At 47.7% G+C, this 22,873-nt stretch overlaps 9 protein-coding genes across 9 annotated transcripts; 4 read left to right on the top strand and 5 right to left on the bottom strand.

Moving 5' to 3' along the window:
* The first annotated feature begins 377 nt into the window (after positions 1-377).
* F5147DRAFT_715643 (uncharacterized protein) lies at positions 378-3,096 on the top strand. The gene is made up of 6 exons (XM_041438550.1): positions 378-509; positions 568-947; positions 1,001-1,014; positions 1,073-1,273; positions 1,332-2,186; positions 2,241-3,096. The coding sequence occupies exons 1-6, from the start codon at positions 433-435 to the stop codon at positions 2,871-2,873; spliced, it is 2,160 nt and encodes a 719-aa protein (XP_041288388.1). The 5' UTR covers positions 378-432; the 3' UTR covers positions 2,874-3,096.
* Positions 3,097-3,531: 435 nt separating this feature from the next.
* On the bottom strand, positions 3,532-5,301 carry F5147DRAFT_372706 (uncharacterized protein). The gene is made up of 10 exons (XM_041429439.1): positions 5,169-5,301; positions 4,945-5,115; positions 4,889-4,895; positions 4,780-4,836; positions 4,539-4,731; positions 4,457-4,480; positions 4,347-4,400; positions 4,267-4,291; positions 3,882-4,213; positions 3,532-3,822 (listed from the first exon to the last, which is right to left on the bottom strand). Exons 2-10 carry the CDS (start codon positions 5,009-5,011, stop codon positions 3,640-3,642), a joined length of 942 nt encoding a protein of 313 aa, XP_041288387.1. The 5' UTR covers positions 5,012-5,115; positions 5,169-5,301; the 3' UTR covers positions 3,532-3,639.
* A 243-nt stretch (positions 5,302-5,544) lies between these two features.
* Positions 5,545-7,137, bottom strand: F5147DRAFT_839855 (uncharacterized protein). Its single transcript, XM_041444254.1, has 2 exons — positions 6,174-7,137; positions 5,545-6,119 (listed from the first exon to the last, which is right to left on the bottom strand). Exons 1-2 carry the CDS (start codon positions 6,714-6,716, stop codon positions 5,901-5,903), a joined length of 762 nt encoding a protein of 253 aa, XP_041288386.1. The 5' UTR covers positions 6,717-7,137; the 3' UTR covers positions 5,545-5,900.
* Positions 7,138-8,420: 1,283 nt separating this feature from the next.
* On the bottom strand, positions 8,421-10,489 carry F5147DRAFT_715624 (uncharacterized protein). The gene is made up of 11 exons (XM_041438549.1): positions 10,448-10,489; positions 10,051-10,394; positions 9,995-10,001; positions 9,885-9,941; positions 9,645-9,834; positions 9,563-9,586; positions 9,453-9,506; positions 9,374-9,398; positions 8,996-9,321; positions 8,631-8,936; positions 8,421-8,577 (listed from the first exon to the last, which is right to left on the bottom strand). The coding sequence occupies exons 2-10, from the start codon at positions 10,115-10,117 to the stop codon at positions 8,781-8,783; spliced, it is 906 nt and encodes a 301-aa protein (XP_041288385.1). The 5' UTR covers positions 10,118-10,394; positions 10,448-10,489; the 3' UTR covers positions 8,421-8,577; positions 8,631-8,780.
* Positions 10,490-11,818: 1,329 nt separating this feature from the next.
* Positions 11,819-14,136, top strand: F5147DRAFT_715618 (uncharacterized protein). Its single transcript, XM_041438548.1, has 5 exons — positions 11,819-12,203; positions 12,267-12,871; positions 12,924-13,546; positions 13,600-13,714; positions 13,772-14,136. The coding sequence occupies exons 1-5, from the start codon at positions 11,883-11,885 to the stop codon at positions 14,016-14,018; spliced, it is 1,911 nt and encodes a 636-aa protein (XP_041288384.1). The 5' UTR covers positions 11,819-11,882; the 3' UTR covers positions 14,019-14,136.
* Positions 14,137-14,904: 768 nt separating this feature from the next.
* On the top strand, positions 14,905-16,190 carry F5147DRAFT_372585 (uncharacterized protein). Its single transcript, XM_041429438.1, has 4 exons — positions 14,905-14,970; positions 15,023-15,108; positions 15,161-15,761; positions 15,815-16,190. Exons 1-4 carry the CDS (start codon positions 14,941-14,943, stop codon positions 16,055-16,057), a joined length of 960 nt encoding a protein of 319 aa, XP_041288383.1. The 5' UTR covers positions 14,905-14,940; the 3' UTR covers positions 16,058-16,190.
* A 1,058-nt stretch (positions 16,191-17,248) lies between these two features.
* On the top strand, positions 17,249-18,808 carry F5147DRAFT_715615 (uncharacterized protein). The gene is given in 7 exon segments (XM_041438547.1): positions 17,249-17,828; positions 17,892-18,173; positions 18,228-18,443; positions 18,495-18,611; positions 18,642-18,705; positions 18,716-18,768; positions 18,783-18,808. The coding sequence occupies 4 exon segments, from the start codon at positions 17,670-17,672 to the stop codon at positions 18,609-18,611; spliced, it is 774 nt and encodes a 257-aa protein (XP_041288382.1). The 5' UTR covers positions 17,249-17,669; the 3' UTR covers positions 18,642-18,705; positions 18,716-18,768; positions 18,783-18,808.
* Positions 18,809-19,357: 549 nt separating this feature from the next.
* Positions 19,358-20,264, bottom strand: F5147DRAFT_583713 (kinase-like domain-containing protein; the record flags this gene model as incomplete). The annotated part of the gene is made up of 4 exons (XM_041431745.1): positions 19,358-19,579; positions 19,627-19,848; positions 19,899-19,936; positions 20,048-20,264. Coding segments are annotated over 4 exons (699 nt in total), but the record flags the coding sequence as incomplete, so codon positions are not given.
* Positions 20,265-20,618: 354 nt separating this feature from the next.
* On the bottom strand, positions 20,619-22,111 carry F5147DRAFT_372560 (kinase-like domain-containing protein). The gene is made up of 7 exons (XM_041429437.1): positions 22,067-22,111; positions 21,546-22,007; positions 21,355-21,496; positions 21,267-21,297; positions 21,180-21,217; positions 20,950-21,126; positions 20,619-20,896 (listed from the first exon to the last, which is right to left on the bottom strand). Exons 2-7 carry the CDS (start codon positions 21,839-21,841, stop codon positions 20,723-20,725), a joined length of 858 nt encoding a protein of 285 aa, XP_041288380.1. The 5' UTR covers positions 21,842-22,007; positions 22,067-22,111; the 3' UTR covers positions 20,619-20,722.
* Positions 22,112-22,873: the final 762 nt, after the last annotated feature.

Below are 22,873 nucleotides of genomic sequence, written 5' to 3'. Positions count from 1 at the left end.
CTCACGCCAAGGCTCGGATCGAAGTTTGATGATATCGCTTGGAGCCAACGCTTGGCTGTACTTACTCGGTCCGGTACTCGGAAAAGACTTGTCGAGATTCCATGCCAGCAAGGTCCAGGCCTATCACTGTCACATGCTACTTCATGTTATGCATTGACACAGAACACACTGAATTGAGTGCACGGCGCCAAAGTTTTTTATATAGTAGGACTAAATATATAGAAAGATGATAAGTAATTGCTGCGTACGCCGCATAACGTCCATTTGGTAAACAATGACATACAAGCGGTGCCAAGAGTTTCTTCCGGGGAAGGAACCCATGGGCCATAAGATCATATAAAACCCGTTGGGTTAGTTTGGAGCAGCCTTACCGCTCGCCCCAACTGGACCATACTCTCTGGTAGTCGAGCTTGAAACAAGTACTGGTGGATCATGCCTGTCCCTATTCCCGAAACACACGGAAACAAGGCCAAATATAATATAGCATTACCGAAAGAGATTACGAGCAGGTACGTAGAGACCTGATGCGCCTATCTGCTCCTTGATTTTGAACCGTCACTGTCCAAGATTCGCTCCCGACACCGTCAATTCCCCCTGCAACTTGCGCTTGGCGCACTCGGACAAATTAAACAGACCCTTTGTTCATAACGAACGTCCAGTAAAACCCCAGGTGACAATGCAGCGCAACGGCCACGGCGACCCCGTCAATGCTGTTGCGCAGGACATACCTCTGCTACCTGGCACTGTTCCATTACCGCAAGCATCAACTTCGACGACTGTCATTGATTGGGATTGGGATGTTGAACACCATGACCGACGGCTTGAAGCTAAAGCGGACGCAGCAATGCACGGCGCACAGCCTTTTCAAGTCGACCGAAGGGTCCTTAAAGACGTCGTACGAGAAATGACAGGCTGCGAAGTTGGCCGAATTAAGTTCATGAGTTCCGGTACGTCATCTTCATTTTCCAGGACTAGCAGGACGCTAAAATTACAACATCAGGGACTTTTCATAAGGCAAGTGGACAGCTCAGGGGCCACCCTACTTATTTTGACATCTTGATGTCTGCTGCAGGCATATCTCGTTACTCTTGTTGACGCGCGCGAGCTGGTCGCTCGCGTCGCTCGTCGGTTCATGCCTCGCCTCAAAACTGAATCTGAGGTGGCCACCATGCACTACCTTCGCCAACGGACGTCCATTCCTGTTCCGGATGTCTATTATTATGATGCAAATCCCTACAATCGCCTAGGGGGTGAATATATCCTCATGTCGAAGGTACGTCTTATCTCGTCGTCGTCATGTCGAGTGCCTTGAAGGTCACGTGTCATATTAGGCGAAAGGGGTTCCCTTGTCACGCGTATACCACACTCTCTCTAATCAAGAACTCAAATCTCTGTTCGCAAATGTTGCAGCTATCATAGTACCCCTGTTTGCACAACGATTCTCCCACATCGGATCACTATATTTAGAAGGCGCAGGCACAGGCGCACCGACCCCTCTCTCAGTCGGGTCATCAAATTCCCCGACACCAACCGCGACGCGTCCTACCATCAACGGCTTTAAATTCATGCCACTGTTATCTATGAATTCGTTTTCCAATGCCACAGGACCCCTGGAGAGAACAGTCTCACGGCCAACTCCAGCTAGAGAGTCGCACATTGGTCCCATCGTATCATGGCCCTTCTTCGGATCCAATCGCGGGGACCTCTCCCATCCGGATGAGATTAACCGTGGCCCGTGGTCTAGTACTCATTCGTATCTTGCCTCGTGCATGGACCGGGAGGTCCGGGGCGTTGTTCTCGAGAATGAGGGCAAGACGGCACCGCACCGGCTACATCTTGACCCGGACGAGATTCAATCTTCTCGGCATCACCACTTGAACGCAGTACCCGGTGATCAGAGCGACGACAGTGACGAATGGGACGCACAGGAGAGTGAGGAGGAATGGGATGGCCCTGGTGATGTCATGTACAGGGATTACAGGCGCATGCAGAGAAGCACGTTCCTAATTGCCCACATCATGCGACGTGAGGAGTCTGTACGAAAAGAGATGGGTCGCTGGATGCGCATGATGGAGAGACTCGGGGCGTGCGCGGATCATTCTGGAGAAAAAGAAGAGTTCGGCCTGGACTGCCACGACATAAGCTTGGAGAACGTGTTCGTCGACGAAAACAACCCCACGGAAATAGTAAGTTTTGCCTACTTGCGTGTATTGTTCGTTCTGATGAATGATCCTAAACAGACATGCGTTATTGACTGGGAATCTACAACTACCCGGCCCCTCTGGGCATGTGCGCATCTACCAACCTTCCTGCAATCCAGTCCATTTACGACTGGTATGTTCCGAGAAGCGGTCGAGGATTTGGCTTGTGGTCGAGCTCCTCGGCCAACGCACCCAGGAAAGAGCAATGGCAAACCCGTGAATGCTGTTACGGTCGCAAAAGAGTGGCTGCATTACGAAGCCATCGGCGCACGGCTGCGCATGGCTCACAGGTGTGTCGAATGGGACGGATGGGAGGAAGGCCTCGTCGACAGTATACTTGGGCCCGAGGACACTGAGGACGAATGGTTCAAAGATGCAGAGTGTACCACGGAGGCGCTGTCTGCCTCGAGTGCGCCTGTGTGCGCAGAGAGCCAAGCAAGCAGCTGTGCTAACTCCGGTGCTCTGCAGGCTGCGTCATTCAAGCGACGAAAGAAGGCTGGACACATACCCTTGAAGAAGGAGCGGGAGAAGGAGCAGATGTTAAATACCACTGGCGACATCTGTGGTGGGCGAGGCGGGGAATTGGGACGCAGACTTGAGGCTTGGCTGAGCGTCAATGGGGACGGGACGAGGAAGAATTGGGACGAGGAGTATGATGCGGAGGCGGAGTGAATTTGTCTTGTGTTTTGCACTGTTTCTTCGGTATGTAGACTAGATCTCGGTGAGTGGATTAAGCTATGCTATGCCTGGACTTAATACTGTATGATACACACCTTATGCACTGTCGCACGCAATTACATTTGTCACAGCATATTCTCGTATTAAATTATTATTTGGGCTCCGTGGTGTCTACTTGGTCGCTCGTTCATTGAAAGAGGGCGTCGCATTCCCCTGGTATTTCAAGCCTTCTATCAGAGTACCAACTGGCTATCGAGCCTTGCGATTGTTTGCTCAGTCTACTCTTTCACTCAATCTACCAAAGCCTCTGTAGTGACTCAAGCAGCATTGGAACAATTCCTAGTTGAACTTTCGCGACCAGTGCGGAAGCAGATCCTCACGGTGTGGTACTTCATCCCGATGATGGCCGATCGCATTAAGACAAGGGGTCCTACTATTCGACTCCCGACAGTGTTATACCAATCCTTTGCAAACTTCTCCGTAGACATGTTAAAGGAAAGAATTTAGTGAAAAAGTACGAAACCATGTCCCAGAAATAAGTCATACTCAGAATGTCTTCAGTCTAGACATGCATGGGGTCGCAGTCACTCGCCAATCAGAACAGACCTCTGATTTGGTGTCGAGATGCGATGAGATTCGAAGATAGTCTGATACGTTAACATTCATACCTATCGGCGTCATTTGCGCGAAGCTAACCCAACCAGCAACTCCATATCTTCCACATCAACTGCAGTCTCGGAGACCAACATCTCTCTGTCACCTAATCCTTTCCTCTACTGCTACATTGAGAGATGTCGTCCATTGGGTGATCGTTGACTGTAGCGACGTTGAATTCCAAAGACCTAGGGTAGGATAATGATTGTCTCCCGGATGATCCGACTTGAAGACTGGAATGAGAGCGTTTAAGACCGGCGCGGACGATAATGAGGAGAGGGGTCATTGTCTATGTTCAAACCTTCATCAGTCATCATGTTTGTAAACGCTCGAGAATTGGGGGCTTACAGCGACTTGCATTGCAATATCGACTGCCACTAACCCTGAAACATTACCCGCTACCCATAAAAGGAATATCACACATGTACATGTTGTGATGAGCGCCCCAGATTCGACGATCGTTATAATGGTGCTTTTGTACCTGAAGCCGCCGCTGCCGCCGGTGGTCAGAGCAGCTGTCTGTTTTCCTGTCCGCCAGATACGGTATACGATACCAGTAGTTACCGTGACATTTAAGACCATCTCGAGTGACCATCCAGACAATGCGAAGGCTCGAAAAGTATGCGAAAAGATGTTGGTGTGCTTAGGCGCGAGCAAGGCGACGGCGATAGAAGCGGTGACTGTAAAAGTCATGTTCACATAACAATGCAGCAACTAGAAGATGGATGCATACCGCAGTGGGCTACCCACATAATGAGCTGAAGAATAGGTTCAGCATCATTAACAACGTCCGAATCTATGGTCTGAATTTACCGGTACAATGCAAACTTTGATATTCTGATTCCAGACAACATAGAGTCTCCATATCTTTGAAAGAACTGCGCATGAGAAAATGCATGTATTCTCTTGCCGCATGTACTGACCAAAAGCAGTTCTTGAGTAAATACCTACATTAACAATCATTTCGTTCAGCGTCAAGCGAGCGGCATAAAATTTCAGACTCACATTGAAAATATAGATTAACTGACAGAATAAGAAAACACGGTTTCCTGCGGTAGCTGCATAGTAAAAGTTTGCCCCATCAGGGGTAATAGCATTCGTCGCGTCTGTGAATGCAATCATCGCTTGTACAAACATCAATATCACATGTGTAGTTGCCAGAGCAAATTGAAACGAGGTAGCACAGAGCAGAATCCTACTGTAAACAAATCAGGACACAGACGAAAGGACAGTGGTGAATATTCACCTGTAGGCTGGACTCTTGATTGAGATGACGTAAACGCATGTACCGAATAATATGCAACTATGATTTTTATTTAGATTGACCTATGCCTCATGGGAAGTGAACGAATTACTTGATTCCTGTAAAAGTGTTCAGCATCTGCAATTCCCACCAAAGTTTCTACTCTACCATAAAGTATGGTCTCAAGCCATAAACACGTGAGATTCATCTGGGCAAGCGTCTGCCCAGAAGACATTTTACTTGGAAGAGCTGGATGCCAGGGGCCTTTATTAGTAATTCCATCAACAGCGGCTGCGGGTAACAAGTTTTGATCGGCTTCAGCCCGATGCAATATAAGCGCTGTGACTTACTGTAAACTGCAAACAAGGCTCCCTTGTAAGGCTACTACTTACCAGCTCAGCGTATCTCAGAATGAGGTCATCCGCTCCAGCGATAATGCTGATTTGTTCCGTTCCTAGAGACTTTCACAGTGTAAAGCAAATATGAAGGACCAGTTGCTGGTTGCTTTACACGGTGACGTGTTCAAGATGAAGTGTGGGATATCGGATGTCACGCGCACGCCCCATAACAGGATTCACAATTTCACGTGTTCATTTCAATGATACGCACAGTGCCGAACAATGATACTACTGAAATTGTAGCGGTGCACAACACCAGAACTAAACACCCTAGGGTGACATGTACATACTGTGGGACTTGGTGATGCTAGATTGTTCAAGGATCCCGCATGACCTGAAGGCGAATTTCTTTTCATGGACATGTGGACCAACCAGCTATAGATACAAGTTTCAGTTAATCACATGTCCTGAGCTTCATAGAGTGCTAGAATCTGCTCGGGGTGATCGTCGATGATTGATGCGTCCCTTACATGCATTTGCAGTTTGCTAGTATGTACAATCTGGAGTACCGTAATAGAGTAAATATGAACCAAGTATACGTAGAACACTAGTAGGTGATATCTAAATTAGAAGATACAAGAGGATCAAGCCCTGAAACAATACGACACCGCCTCAGCTCACAACACAGCTACAAAGTCTTCTTCAAATCCAGGGATCCCCTTGACCTTTCCTTTTCCCTCCTATGAGGATGTGTTTCCCTCTTCGTTGACGTTGACCTGCACCGACCTAGAAGTCATCCGCGGTAGTGGATGGTACAGGAACGTGTTCGGAAGGAACTTCAGTTGAAGTGTCTGCAGAAAGACAGCCAAGGATCGACTGGAGCGTGTTGAGCACTTCGGACCGGTACTCTGCCGCACGCTGGCTCTCTGACATAACACAGTCTTCCATCACGTCCTCAAGTAAAGGCTCATCCTGGACAATGACCTCGGAGGTGGAAGTTGACATCTGAGGAGTGTGTAAGTCACATGAAACAGGGTTACTGGACGAGTGAGGACATACGGAATCATCAGGCAGATCAAAAGGCTCAAAGATAGTGAGGCATGGCTCCTGATCCGGAGGTAGAAAATCCTCGAGGTAAGTCTCAGCTTCCTCGAGGAATTTCTCGGCATCTGCACGGTGGTGGGCAAAATTCTGTTCCTCCTCGATGTCAGATCGTAAATCAGCCATATCCTGTAACTGTTGGATCATGGTCCACTGCATTTCAGCTATTTGGCGTATTTCGTGGTTGGCATGCCGCATTTCAGCGTGCTTGCAGGCCATGATGTGGCCAATTTTGTCCTCATGCTGCGGCGCACAGGTACGCAAGACGTGCATCATGCACTGCTGGTCGGGAAATTCGTCGTGCTCCTGGGCAAGGAGGGAAATTTGGGAAGGCTGATTCACAGGCTGCTGCTGGTAACGCAGAGCCCATGCACGTTCACGCTGCTCGGCGAGATACCGGGCAGCACGAGCACTCGCAGAGAGAAAGACTACGGGGTGGTAGCAGGGATAGTAGTCGAGAGAATAAGGGCTCGTTCGGACAGGTTCAGTGAAGAACATCATAATGCGAATGAAGCAAAGATGAGTTGATGAAAGATGTCATGTCGAGCAGCGAGTTTTATAGCTGGATAATCGGTGGACTTGTGGACTGGATGAATAAAGATCCACTAAATTGAGCAGACGCGTCCACTAGATTCGGTAAAGCGCGATCACGGTTTGCACAATAGTCACATTATTGCCACGATGCAGTGAGCAAGCACCACAATTGCTCAAGAGCTCCGTATCCACTAATCAAGCGGCTGGTGACCTTACCACGGGCATGACTTGATCATGCGCGGCTGGACCGTTTAAGACCACAAACAACCTGCAAATGGCGGATGAGTTGCATGTGAGCGGCGTAACATAATGTTCATTTGCTTCCTTGTAGCAAACGCCATTACCAATGCTGGGTTTGTGCCCACTTGCCTGAGTGTGGAAAAAAATCATTGTAAAGCGTACTCTGGAGGTACATGTGTACACTGGGGCGGTAGTAGGCGCACCTATGGGTCCCAGTCCCCGAGATGAAGAGAATGTGTCAACGATGGTAACACTACTCTGGACTCTTAGCACTTGTATCGCTGTCGCTCCAAGTTAGGGTAATGGTGCATTCTGCGTTCGTGCTGGCACTGAAAAAAGTTCAGTTCGCGCGCCCAACGCAGCAGCCTGTCCGAGTCGTTTCGACCTTCCACTGTTCTCTGAAGTGCGCGAGTTCGATAGGCTCATGCTCTGGTGCTGGGATATATCATGCCTGTCATCCCTGCGGTCATTCCACACCTGGTAGTCAAATGTCTGGGGTGCGCTCTACCAGCATCGATGATTGATATGATGGTGTTCGGTCCCGAAGCTGTCACGGGTGCTACATCTTTGTTGACATTTCTGACTAACCACTCCAAAACTATGTCGGCGAGTGAAGGAAAATAGAATCTGGCCTATCGATTTGGGACTAGCTGGAATGTGCAGCAACACAACACGACGACTCGACGAGTAGTAGATGCAATAGAAATCATCTCACGTAGAATGGACCCTATTGCACCCGATGCCGGCGGTTCGAATTCTCGGAAGTGCCTACTACATCCTAGAGCTTGTTTTTTCTAGTTCTTGCGCACTGGCAGCATTCATTGGACCTTCCTGAACTCTCGTTTGGGGAGATCCCTTTGCTGGCTACACCCCCATAGCCTGCGCTCTTGCGAGGCTTAACAAGGCCAATCAGTACGCTAGATGATACTAGATAGATGAGCACCAATAGACTTACTTCAAAGGTTCGACTCGGAAGATAGGAAATTGAGTCATGGTTTACTACCTATCTCATACCACGTATCTCCTCCAGTGAGTCGCCACATCACTAGTATCAATTCAGATGCCTCAATTAGTCGTGGGCTATGAGCGGCTGTGGTACATGACTCTTAGTTTATCGGTTCCTTCAACGGTTGCAACCCGCACAGATAAATGCTGTAATTATTTTCGTCAATTTAGAGCGTGTTTGCTGAGAATCACTCACCATTCATCAGACAGCGGGGAGTGACTTCCATGCATACGTAAAGGAGTCCCATCATGCTTCAGGTCTCAGGTCCCATTGGTGCCTGGTTGCAATCTCTATTGGAATGTGGCCACCCTTTTCAGATCGGCAATGTCACGCTGAAGTCGGACTCGCCCTGCTTGACGCTGTACATGTCTCCCGTCAGCTCCCACGTCAGCGTCTGCCACAATCCTTTATTGCTCGTGATGATTCCATGATCCTGGCTCAAGTGACTTTGGAAAGTGTGCAATCTGTCACAACATTAGTGGGTTCGCTCGTTGGCTCGCTGGATAATCATGCCAATGGGATACCATTCTTCACGGGGAGCTGTATGGACTTAATTTGGTGTCGAGATGCGATATGATTCGTCTGAGAAGCATCAAAGTTGTCTCCGATTTTGATTGATACATCAACGCTCATACCTATCAGTGTCATTTGCGCCAAGCTAATCCGAGCAACAACTCCTATCCTTCACACCATCTGATACTGCATCCTCCGAGACCAATCTCTCTCCTACCTAATCATATCCTCCTGTGCTATCGACGACGGCGCTCATGCCCGCACCCTTGCCTTTAGATATGATATTCATTGGTGTCTGTCTGTAATTTGCGAACAAAGGACGTTGACCTCCAAGGATCTAGATTGTGTGAGTATCTCTCATGTGATCCAAGATTAGAATGAGAGCGTCTAAGACCGCCGCGGACAATAATGAGGAGAGGGGTCATTGTCTATGTTTAAACCTTCATCAGTCATCATGTGTGTAAACGCCCAGGAACTGGAGGCTTACAGCGACTTGCATTGCAATGTTGCTTCCCACTAACCCTGCAATATTACTTGCTACCCATAAACAAAAAATCACGCATGTACAGGCTGTGATGAGCGCCCCAGATTCCACGATCGTTATGATGGTGCCTTTGTACCTGAAGCCGCCGCCGCAGGTCAGAGCAGCTGTTTGCTGACCTGTTCGCCAGATGTGATACACGATACCAGCAGTTACTGTAACATTTAAGATCATCTCGAGTGACCATGCTGACAATGAGAGGACTCGAAAGGTATACGAAAATATGCTAGCATTCTTAGGCGCGAGCAAGGCGACGGCGACGGAAGCGGTAGCTGTGGAAGTCATGTTTACATGATGATGCAGCGACTAGAAGATGATGCATACCACAGTGAGCTACCCACATAATGAGCTAAAGAAGTGGTTCAGTATCATTAACAGCGTCCAAATCCATGACCTAAATTACCGGTAGAATGCAAACTTTGATATTCTGATTCCAGACGACGTAGAGTCTCCATATCTTTGAAAAATCTATGTATGAGAATATGCATGTATTTTCTCGCCGCATGTACTGACCAAAAGTAGTTCTTGAGCAAATGACTGCATCGACAATTATTTCGTTCGAAGTCGAGCGAGCGAGATAAAATTTCAGACTCACATTGACAATATAGATTAACTGACCAGCTAAGAAAATGTAGTTTCCGGTAGCTGCGTAGTACAAGTTTGCCCCGTCAGGAGTAGCAGCGATCGTCGTATTCGTGAATGCAATCATTGCTTGTACAAACATCAATATCACATGTGCAGTTGACATCGTGAATTGAAACGAGGTAGCACAGAGCAGAAGCCTGCTGTAAACAAATCAGGACGCAGACGAGAGGACAGTGGTGAAATATTTCACCTGTGGGCTGGACTCCTAATTGAGATGACACAAACACATGTACCGAATAATATACAACTATGATTTTTTATTTAGATTGACCTATGCATCATGGGAAGTGAACGAATCACTTGATTCCTGCAAAAGTGTTTAACATCTACAATTGCCACCAAAGTTTCCACTGTACCGTAAAGTATGGCAACTAGCCACATACACGTGAGGTTCATTTGGGCAAGCGTCTGCCCAGAAGACATTTTACTTGATGAGATTAGAAGAGTTGAATGCGAAGGGTCTTTATGAGTAATCCATCAACAGAGTTTTATAGCGGCTGCGCATGGCAAGGTTTCAGCGTGACGCAATAGCACTGTGGAAATGAGCACCGATAGACTTGCACTTGCTCCGATGATTCGAAAGCAGGAAAGCGTGTCATTGCCTCCATCATGATCGTAAGGCTACGCGCAGCTGTGCCCCAGGGGCCAGGAGTCAGTTTTGTCAGGTCCTTCGACAGTTGCAACACACACAGATCAAATGCTGTAATGACATTCGTCAATTTTAGTCGGACGTCTTTTCCGGGAATCACTCACCAAGAGATCCGAGCATAAGTCACTCCAGACTTCCATACTTCCACCGTGTTTAAAATTTCAAACTCCGCCCGGGTCCTGGGCGTCGTATTATACTTATCCTGACCGGATCCACCATGTGCAAGCTTAGCCCATGAATGTTCCCCAATGCAACGAGCTGAATTAATATGTAACACTTACAGCAGTGGGTCCTTGCTCGTGCTGGCATCCTTATTTCTTCAGAATTCCCAGACTCCAACTCGCAGACTCACTGGCACTTCATCATGGGCGCTCGAGGATTGGACCTGTGATACTGCCCGTAATATGGGGTTGATGCTTCTATTTAGGACAGCCTTACTCGGATTCGCCCTAAAACATCCTCCCCTCTTTCTCAGTCCGCTCGCGGAGTTCACCTTTGCAGACTCTGATCACGCGGGAATGATTCTAAGCCACCTGCAACTTTCAAATTGAATCTTCCACCTTTGCTAATTCCAAGACTAAAGACCACCCTATCAGAACAGTGGTAGGGTGTAGAAGCTCTCAATCATTGACGGAGAAATTCTGTCCGCAAGGTCAGTCTTGATCAAGGCAGTCAAAGCTTGATGAAAGTAGTGATCATGTCAACTGACAACTTTCGAAGCAGTCAATTGAGTTCAGAGTCCTTACGGGGTCGAGATGTGTCTCAGCCACATTTCTAACCGATTAGAACCAGGATAATATCGGCCACGGATCATGGCACAGTGACATGGAATATGGAGAAGTTGATAAAGGCGTAACTTTCTTACCATTCATGTTCGTGATACGTTTCTGACATTAACGGGTATGGGGTCGCTGGCGACCGGTGACCACCTGCCTAGTACCATGTACGCGCTGAGCACTGAGCACTTGACTGAGCGGATAGCGCCACTATGACGCATTAATTCACAAATACGGTCACATGTACAACCATGTGAGTATTTTGACTGCGTCCCAGCAACATTCATAAGTGACATTATCAAAATAGAAACAGCATATTGGGACGGCATAGTTCTAACCGGTGGTGGCGTTCTGATTGTCGCCTGTTACTTCATGTCCGATATCCGCAAACGCTAGCATAACATTCCAGCTGACCGCCTTCACATCAAGGATCTTGGGTCCTTTGGCCTGGAACTGGTTTCTACCATGGAGATCTACTGAATTGAGTTTGCTAGAATGGGGCCTCAGCCGATCTGGGGTCAAGTCTGATCCCCCTAACTTTGGCCTAGACTTGGTCCCAGACGGCCACTCCAGAGAATTCATCGAAGAAACGACGTGCGAGTGCTCCTGTCCAAATATTCACTGCGCTGTGCGGTCACGAAATTGAGTCAATCCTTCTTATTCTCCGAATGAAAAGCACAATATATATAGTGGGTTTCAGTTTTGTTCATACTAGAAGAGTCTTTTCTAACACATCCCATCTTCAACATCACTTACGCTTACCATGGATTTTGGGGGAGACGTGTTAGGCTATTGGGGTCGAAACATCATCCAAGATTATGATAATGTTCTTCTCAAAAAGCTTCCTGGGCAATCTGGACCCCTGGCTGGTCATCGACAGACCCCGCAGCTGCCGCTCTCCAAGGTTGGCTTTCGTAAGACAGCCTACCCGGTTGGAATTTTAGGGGCAGGAGTTGGTGGTTTATACACCGCCCTCATGCTAGATTCGCTGGACATCAATTACGAGATCTTGGAGGCGTCGGACCACACCGGTGGCCGCCTCTTCACCTACAAGTTCCCAAAAGGCAAAGAATATGATTACTACGTATGTTACTCTGCTGTACCGATGATGCTTATCATCTAACCTCTTGTCTCTCTCGCTAACTAGGATGTTGGGGCCATGAGGTACCCCCTGCCGCAGAAGGACAGTGAAGGCAATTACAAGACCGGTATTATGAAACGCCTGGGCGAGTTAATCAACTATTCAAAGCTCAACGACTGTCCCGTACCTCTCAAGTCCACACTTATCGATTACTATTACAAGGCGAGGGAAGAAGGATCTTTCCTCTACTACAACAACGAACGTTACCAAGTCTCTGAAACATCGCACCCTCCTGACTTCCGTGCCCGGGAAATGGGTGTGCAGTCTGAGTATGTCGCTGTAGGAGTAGAGAACATTGTCGACGACGTCGTTGAGCCATTCGCCCGCATGCTCATAAGCGATCTGGAGAAGCAGGTTAACACGGGGTGGGAGATCATGAAGGCGAACGACGCATATTCGCTTCGCGCATACATGTCGTTCAAGTACATTCCCAGCGTCAACCTCAAACTCCCGCCTATGCATCTTACCACCAACGTTATCAATTGGTGCGAGACGTTCGACAACAGCACCGGCTCGTATGACCGCGGTTTAACTGAAGCAGTTCTCGAGACGCTGGCGTTCGCCAAGGCCGATTCGGGAGTCATCGGTGAAGTAGAATGGAAGTGTTTCAAGTAAGTACGCCCGTTGTCTCCGAACTCATGCTCTCACACGTCCCGTACCCAGAGGCGGTTCTCACATGCTCGTCGACTACATGACGAAGTACATCACTGCTGACGGCACCAATGATCTCATAAAGCTCAACAAGAGAGTCACCCGCATCTCTGAGGGTGGTGAAGACACCATGAAGGTTCATGTGCAGGGCGAATATGATAGCCGCACATATTCACATGTTATATCGACCATCCCTCTGCCGTGCCTGCGGACGATTGATCTCTCTGGTGCTGGTTTAAACGTGATGCAGAAAAACGCATTGCGCAAGCTACAGTACGGTCCTTCAATCAAAATTGCGATCCGCTTCAAATCAGCGTGGTGGACGGACCTATTCGATATCGTAGGAGGCCAATCATTCACTGACCTTCCTATTCGAACTATCGTCTACCCCTCTTACGGGGTCGATTCTAGCTCACCGTCCACAGTGCTGATCGCGAGCTACACTTGGACAAATGACGCAGAACGCTTGGGAGCGCTCGTCAGCACCGGTAAAGAAGAGTACATTGAGCAACTAAAGGAACTCGTGCTGCGCAATCTCGCAGAAGTACACAGTGGTCGCGCCACTTATGACTTCTTGTCGAAACAATTCTTGGACATGCATGCATGGGACTGGAACTACGACCCGCTCACCATGGGTGAGTCTGTAAATGTTGATGTGATCCAATTGATGCTCACTCGTTGCACTAAGGTGCCTTTGCGTACTTCGGGCCCGGAGATTTCCAGGATTTGTACACGTCTCTCAGTGTTCCAAATAACAACAAGAGGTTCCATTTCGCTGGAGAGGCTATCAGCACCCGTCATGCGTGAGTGAAGCAGTTGTCTTTGGGATGATTGCAATTCAAAGGCAATGTGACTTGCAGTTGGGTTGTTGGTGCATTGGATAGCGCATGGCGCGCAGTGTACGAGTACCTGCTCTCTTCTGGACAGCCTAAAACCACTATTGCAAAATTCTTCAAACTGTGGGGCAAGAACGTTGAGTGGGTGTGTCCATCGTCCTTGTATGATGATGAAGGGCGCAGTGAAGAGGATCCGGACGCGAACACCATGCTACGGGTCCACATGGCGTGCACATATGCTGGTGAAACATCTGGGGAGGTGAAGTTCTGAACAAGACGTAGTAGTTAGCTTGGTAATATCAACTGAATTTGTAACATCACTCATCTTGTACTATCATTGATGACCTGTTCGCTCCTAGGAGCTGAAATATATCATGTGTTTCCGTCAACTTTTGAGTGGTAGTCGTGAGCGCTGATTCCTGAAGCACTATCGCATCGTGCTTGGTGAGCACAAGTTAACTTCGTCTAAGGGGAGAGGTAAATCGATAAACGTTCTTGAAGCAGCTGGGGCTGTTTCACGGCGCTCGACCAGTACTTGTATTCTGCACAACTGGACGAAGCTCAGAAGTATCAACGTTCAACAACAGTCTTATCTTTTGAATGTCCGTCTCCCTTATAAGTTATAACTCGTCTAACTAGATCCACGGGGAGGATGCAAATCCTTTTTTTTAAATTCTACTTAGAAGACCTAGTATACTATTAGTCCCTTCCAACAAAATTTTGACCCTTCGCAAAGACATAACAAGTACTCATACCATACATTAGTACGCAAACTTAGAGCTGTAGTATATGTATATGAAGAATTGAATCTCCAACAAATGAGCCGAGAAATGCGAAAACGTGCAGACCCAACTCAGCGGTCGACCCCTATTTAACCGCACGTAGCCGTGTGACCATCACGCTGTCACCAAAAGACAACTTAACGTCGCCGACTCCTCTCAAGTTGGGCGAGGGAGATCAACCTTTCATCGGCCTACACAACTCTGTACATAATAACAGGATCGGACTGATTTTCGATATGTTTTCCGACGTTCCTGAGAGTCCAACACCAGCTAATTTGGCGGACATTTTCATAGAAGCCAACACCAAACTTGACGCCATCGATTGTGGTATTTATGACTCAACTTCACCAAGGCTTACGCTGATCAACATCTGATCTTCAAGGTAAATGCGGCGAGGCCCTGAAGTTCATCATGGAGCCAAACCCCGAGGAGGAGTATGCGGTATGCTGGAATTCATGGGCAGAGTGCAGGCACTCATTGATAATTGTAACAGGAGTTTTTTGATGTTAGTTTCCTAGTATACTCAACAGTATCGCACATCATCGACTTGAATTGGATATGGTTACCGGCAAGACCAAGGTAGGGCGAATGGATTTCTTCTTGTCATTAATAATGGTCCACTTTTTTGCAGATGGAGTTACTTGGAGGACGATTGCATCCTTCTCATCGAATCGCGCAGTCGCATGCACGAAGCTCCAATACAACACTTGGATTCGATATTCAATCGCTTTTTGCGTGGCTTCGTTCCCGACCCTGTGCTTACCACGACAACCATGAACAGTCGGTTAACATCTACATTTATCGTCCCAGACATCGCAATCGAAGTAGATGTATCAAGTACGAGATATTGGATCCGTAGGCCTCTTGTCATCGTGGAATGTGCATTTGCACAGGACATGGATTCAGTTCTTCGGAAAATCAAACATGAAATCGCCGGCCAACCAGAAGTTTTGATGGTCATATTGGTTGTAATTGATGAACATCAACCATATCGCTCGCCTGAACGTATGTTCGAAGCATGGCAGATGCTACGCCAGGAGACATCATGTCGCTCAAGTTCTTCGTTCGCTTCGCTTGAAGAGCATGCGGCACGATCTTACAAACAAAAAAATCATCGCGTCGTGATCGCGGGCCATACATGGTGTGACCTTGGCTCTGTTCGATTTCACGTTTGGGTGCGGGGGAATGAACCAATCAACATTGATGATGATGATGAACTGCATGCATGTGGTGTAAGTATTTACAAACACTCATCACCTTCGCCTCGTTGATGGCTTTACTGCAGACGTTGCTTCCAAACCGAGATATGGATGCGGTCGACACCATGATCGAGAATGGCATGGTGATGATGCGGGACTCTATTGCAATTGTCTGCCAGGAGGCGGCTCTGGACACTGACGTTACTACCATTCAAGACACTGTCGTTGCTTTCAGCCCTGATTGGGACCGCCTGCTGATGCAATTGAAATTTGGGGTCACGGAGACTGCCTATGACCGGTACCATTCATGGTACAATTCGTCCCCCTGAGATCTCCCTGCCACCACGCTTTACAACATCATAACGACGCTGCAGTCCTATGTAAATCAATTGTTATTCAGTGTCTGTCCCCCACCAGTGTGAAGACAGGTTGTGAGTGTGTGCTGTGCATCATGCGTGGATCGTTACAGTGACCGTAGAGGCAAGAGCGCCTACTTCATAATTCCAGGTGCCGTGATACATACCAATATCCCATATGCATATCCGTAGACCTACTAGTTCTCTGTAAATATAGAGGCCTGCCACAAGACAGGTGTCAAATGTTGCCCAGGTAGAAATATTTGCACTTTTGTACATGGGAAATGCCCTCATTCATTTGTGTAGATGGAGGTAGGTGTATCAGTCCTTCAAGCCATACTTCGCAAAGAAATTTGCCTGGAATCTTCCTCCCTTTGAAGTACGTGAGCTCTGGGACAATTGTTGAGACGGTATTTGCTTGGGTTCGAGCTTGGTTGAGCCAGCAAAGGGATGTCCCCAAATGAGGGTTCAGGAAGGTCCGATGAATGCTGCCAGTGCGTAAGACAACAAGCTCTAGGATGTAGGTACTTACAGAGAATAGATGAGCCGAGAATTCGAACCGCCGGTATCGGGTGCAATAGGATTCATTCTACGTGGGATGACAAAGTTTCTATTGCATTACTTACTCGTCAAGTCGTCGTGCTGTGTTGCTGCACATTCCAGCTAGTCCCAAATCGATAGGCCAGATTCCACTTTCCTTCACTCACCGACGTTGTTTAGTTTTGGAGTGGTTAGTCAGACATGTCAACAAAGGTGTAGTACCGTGACAGCTTCGGGACCGAACACCATCATATCCATCATCGGTGCTGGACCCTGCTAGTAGAGCGCACCCCGGACATTTGACTACTAAGTGTAGAATGACTGCAGGGATGACAGGCATGGTATATCCCAATGAGCCTATCGAACTCGCGCACTTCAGAGAGCAGTTGAAGGCTGAAACGACTCGGACAGGCTGCTGCGTTGGGCGCGCGAACTGAACTTTTTTCCAGCACGAATGCAGAATGCACCATTACCCTAACTTGGAGCGACAGCGATACAAGTGCTAAGAGTCCAGAGTAGTGTTACCATCGTTGACACATTCTCTTCATCTCGGGGACTGGGACCCATAGGTGCGCCTACTACCGCCCCAGTGTACACATGTACCTCCAGAGTACGCTTTACAATGATTTTTTTCCACACTCAGGCAAGTGGGCACAAACCCAGCATTGGTAATGATGTTTGCTACAAGGAAGCAAATGAACATTATGTTACGCCGCTCACATGCAACTCATCCGCCATTTGCAGGTTGTTTGTGGTCTTAAACGGTCCAGCCGCGCATGATCAAGTCATGCCCGTGGTAAGGTCACCAGCCGCTTGATTAGTGGATACGGAGCTCTTGAGCAATTGTGGTGCTTGCTCACTGCATCGTGGCAATAATGTGACTATTGTGCAAACCGTGATCGCGCTTTACCGAATCTAGTGGACGCGTCTGCTCAATTTAGTGGATCTTTATTCATCCAGTCCACAAGTCCACCGATTATCCAGCTATAAAACTCGCTGCTCGACATGACATCTTTCATCAATTCATCTTTGCTTCATTCGCATTATGATGTTCTTCACTGAACCTGTCCGAACGAGCCCTTATTCTCTCGACTACTATCCCTGCTACCACCCCGTAGTCTTTCTCTCTGCTCGTGCTCGTGCTGCCCGGTATCTCGCCGAGCAGCGTGAACGTGCATGGGCTCTGCGTTACCAGCAGCAGCCTGTGAATCAGCCTTCCCAAATTTCCCTCCTTGCCCAGGAGCGCGACGAATTTCCCGACCAGTAGTGCATGATGCACGTCTTGCGTTCCTGTGCGCCGCAGCATGAGGACAAAATTGGCCACATCATGGCCTGCAAGCACGCTGAAATGCAGTGGACCATGATGCAACAGTTGCAGGATATGGCTGATTTACGATCTGACATCGAGGAGGAACAGATTTTTGCCCACCACCGTGCAGATGCCGAGAAATTCCTCGAGGAAGCTGAGACCTACCTCGAGGATTTTCTACCTCCGGATCAGGAGCCATGCCTCACTATCTTTGAGCCTTTTGACCTGCCTGATGATTCCGTATGTCCTCACTCGTACAGTAACCCTGTTTCATGTGACTTACACACTCCTCAGATGTCAACTTCCACCTCCGAGGTCATCGTCCAGGATGAGCCTTTACTTAAGGACGTGATAGAAGACTGTGTTATGTCAGAGAGCCATCGTGCGGCAGAGTACCGGTCTGAAGTGCTCAACACGCTCCAGTCGATCCTTGGCTGTCTTTCTGCAGACACTTCAACTGAAGTTCTTTCCGAACACGTTCCTGTACCATCCACTACCGCGGAGACTTCTGTGTCGGTGCAGGTCAACGTCAACGAAGAGGGAAACACATCCTCATAGTAGAGAAAAGAAAAGGCCAAGGGGATCCCTGGATTTGAAGAAGACTTTGTGGCTGTCGAGCTACCCGCTCAGGCAATGCCCTTGGAGGACGTCAGCGAAGTGGATGTGGCTGCGTTGTGAGTTGTGAGGATGAGAAGCGGTGTTGTTCCAGGCTTGATCCTCTTGTATCTTTTAATTTAGATATCACCTATGTCCTACGTATACTTTGTTCATATGCGCTCATGTTTACTCTATTACGGTACTCCACTAGATTGTACTCAAACTGCAAACCCATGTATCTCGTGTAACGCAACGCATCAATGATCGACGATCACCCCAATAGATTCTAGCGCATGTGATTATCTGAAACTTGTATCTGCAATAGCTGAAGCGTCGGTGGCATGCCCATGACAAGAAATTCGCCTCCAGGTCATACGAGATCCTTGAACATGATACATCTCCAAGTCCCACAGTATGTACCTGTACATATAGAGGCCTGCCACAAGACAGGTGTCGAATGTCGCCCAGGTAGAAAGATGGATAATTTGCACGGAAAATTACAATTTTGTAATGATGAGGAATGCCCTCATTCATAAGGATTGTGTAGATGGAGGTAGGTGTATCACTTCTTCAAGCCATACTTCGCAAAGAAAGTTGTCTGTGGAATCTTCCTCCCTTTGAATTCAAGTACGTGAGTTTTGGGACAATTGTTGAGACGGTATCTGCTTGGGTTCAAGCTTGGTTCTCATATTATAGTTCCAGGCTTGTGAGCACGCTTCCATGCAAAAGGGATTGGTAATTTAAGGGCTTTGCTGAGTGCTCGATGTTAACTATGGATCAAAGTCACTTGGTATGCATATCATAACATGCTTATTTGTTCTAGTAACCTATGACGAATTCAGGACAGCCCGTCCTTCCACAAATTCTAGGATGGCTTCGCCAGAGGGTCGATGGTCCATATCCCGTGACCAACAACTCTGAATGAAATCCCAGTCAACGTCACCTACCACAGGTGCAGGCGGCCTTCTGGGTCTTATTCCCCGCGATATGAAGTTAATTATGGCTTCATATCTGGCAACATAATGGTATGGGATCTTGCCCTCCAAAACCTGCAAGAAGATGAGCTGATCCAATTAGGATCATTCAGACTACGTACCTGCAGCATGATCCCTCCAAAAGAGTACACATCGCTTTTTGGACTGAATACCATTGACACGTTGCCTTCATCATCGAATATCAAGTATTCTGGCGCCATATATGGCGCGGTGCACGTGGGATTGGTGGGCAATAATGCCTGACTCGTTCTTTCAGGAAGAAGGGCAGAGAGACCAAAATCGGCGAGGCTTGCTTTTCCATTCTTGTCAATAAGAACATTATTCTAAGAAAAAATCAGTTAGGTGTTCATGGATCTCACGAGGACATACGCACACCGCTTAAGTCTCCATGGATGACTGACTGCGAGTGGACTGCCCGATTCAGTGTCAATTGACTCTCGCATCAACGACAGATAACACTGAACATACGATAATGAAGTCCACGAGCCACATCCCTGAGCTAAAAAGACCTTAGCGTAGTACACATGGTGAGATGAATGATCGACCGAACCAGTACAAATTTGGCATTGTAAGAAAGCTTTTTATGCTTACGCTGAAGGTATCCGGTCAAAGTGCCATGTTGGAACCATGGAGAGATGAGTGCTGGGAAAGAACCAAATCCATCTGTAACACCCAAGAGAGGAACGATATTTTCGTGCTCAAGCTTCAGCCATAGCTTAATCTCTCGGAACAATCGCTGACGGACAAAAGTCAGTAAAATGAGGCCTGAAGAAATACATGCCAACTACTGACATTAATGATCTTCAACGTGTCCGGATTCTCACCAAATTTTATTTCCTTGACTGCGACCTAAATCGATGTTGGGAATTTCAGATGACAATCAACTTAAAGGCACTCACGTCATCACAAGTTGTTATAGAAGAATACTGGTAACGGGAGACCAATTGCAGGACGCTTGCCTCGAGGTCTCTTATACAGAATTTGCACCTATGAACATTTGCAAACCCTCCAAAGTTCTGGGGATCCTTGTTTAGCCGTTGGACCGTGTTTGTCAAATCAACGGCACTAAAGACGATCAGCCCATCAGCGGCATACAGCAAAAGACAACTCACCCAAAACCTTGGACTAAGATTAAGTAGCGGACCTTCTCGATTGAGGGACGGAATTTCTCCTCAGATAGGCACTGTTGCACTAAGTTCAGCTGCACTTCATCCATCTTTGAGTCAAAATTTGGTGAGGCACTGGATAAGCAAGATTTCGCAAGGATTCTACCTCCACAGTCGGACCAAAAGGCTCCGTGCCCTTTAATTTTTCCGCAAGGACTTGAGCTTCTTCTGGAATCCACCAGTACGGCAACTTTCCCGACAACACCTGAAAAATACTCTTGTGGAACGCGTCGAAGGATATTTTGCTCCATAACATACCAGAATCACGATGCAGCCATATGAATATACGTCTCCGGCTTTTGATGGTCTTGGTGCCTCTATTCGGTAATCACGTGTAATAGACTCGGGTGCGATGTACCTCGCATTTCCTGGCTCGTTGAATATCTGAATATCTGCTATACGTACATGGCCTGGGCCATCACAGAATATGGTGTCCTGGGGGATGCAGTGAGCATTCTTCCTACGTGACTCAAGTAATCAAAGCATACACCCGTTAGATTACCATGCACAATGCCCTGCTTATGCACTGAGGGGTGTATGAGTTCCGTGCATTAGTAGCTACGGGACATACTGACGATATTCAATACCATCCACCACCTCAAATAGCTGCCCATTCGAGGTCAGAACAGAATGACTTGTGCATGCCATAAAATATCAACTTACAATGTCGGACTTTTGACGTTCAGACAAATTGAAGTGATTTCGTCTGAGGTAGTCGTGCAACGAACCGCGTGGTACACGCTGAGGGATTCGCTCCGCACTGGCAGGTACAAGGGAGATATGAAATCGTCGTTTGCATATTTGACTTCCGGGTATTAGGCGTCGTCAGTGACCAGAAGACCAAAAATACTCACCAATCAATAGAGCAACCAGCCTGACGTTGGAATAGTTCCAGCAAATGCATGATAGTCTCAACACCAAGGCGATTTACAACGCCGCAAAAATGACATTGGTAGTCGACTCCAGAAGTTCCTTGTTGTTCAAATATGACCCTCATGACGGTCTTCGTACCTGCTTCGATGCTGGACCATTCATGGATTGTAGGTTGGGCGAATTGTGTGCCCCTGTCAATGGATAACTCATACTGTCGCTCCTCGATAACGTTATTTCGGGCTGCAATCGAGTCACGTTCAAACAAAACTTGCAGCATCTTGTTGAGTTGCTAGAGAATTTGACGAGTAAGCTTCCCAGATCTTCATCGTTGCGAGACGGACCTGGAATGAAGTGTGGAAGTTCACCGGTATTGGATGTTCATGGTTCTGACGACCCTCCCGCATATCGTGCATGTTATTTTGACTTTGTTGCATTTGGAACCACTAGAAAAGCGGAGTTGGTGAGTGACTCGGAAACGCAGGAGATGTCTGAAGAACCCAACTAGACACCCCAACAGATAACGGTCAATTTCAATGGAACATCTAGCGATAGCTTGTGTATACGAAAGACCACGTTTATGCAAAAATTTCAGCTGCCCAGAGGTTTCTTGCAAAATCCTGAGTGTGACTTAGTACCAAGTAAATTCAAGCACACATCAACAAGGCACATACTTAACTAAGGAATCCATCCGAGATTGTTCAAATGGGGCGGTCGCGGCGCTCCACAAATACCAGTTTACTAGTCGATGGAGTCGTGATGTCAGACGATCTAGATCCGCCTTATGCTGACCGTGTCCCTGTTGACAGTCTTTGGCATCAATATGCGTCCTCACGATAGAATAAGTTCTCACATATATAGCTTGAAGGATGGCCAATAATCTAGCAATAGCAACTTCCATTGGAGGACCAGCAATTGACATTGAACTTGAATCAGAAGCTTCGCGAGCAGAGGAAACACTCCAGGAGTATCTGGCGGAAGAAACATTGGTGGAGACGTCGAGACCTAATTCACTGGTCGCAGAAACAGTGTGGATTGCTGAAGAATGTGAAGGGAGAAGAAGGGGCAGGGCACAATGGACGTCTGTGGGGATGGAGCCGTCCTCATGCCAGTCGGTGACTGACGAGCTGCGTTGTGTGCATCCGATCTCTGTCACGGTGGGGCGCCTCCGACGAACTACGAATACCTTGCCCAAATCATCACCAGGATTGTTGACAAAAACCATGTAAGACCCAGAGCGAAAGAAGGAAAGCCGCGGTCGAGGTACTTAGCCTGAGGCAGCTGTGTGGCCTAGTACATTTCAGTGAGTAAG

This window comes from Suillus discolor (genome assembly GCF_016758755.1).
Source record: "Suillus discolor strain FC423 chromosome Unknown F5147scaffold_67, whole genome shotgun sequence".
In the NCBI taxonomy this organism is placed as follows: Eukaryota; Fungi; Basidiomycota; class Agaricomycetes; order Boletales; family Suillaceae; genus Suillus; species Suillus discolor.
This window is presented reverse-complemented; position numbering and strand designations above follow the sequence as displayed.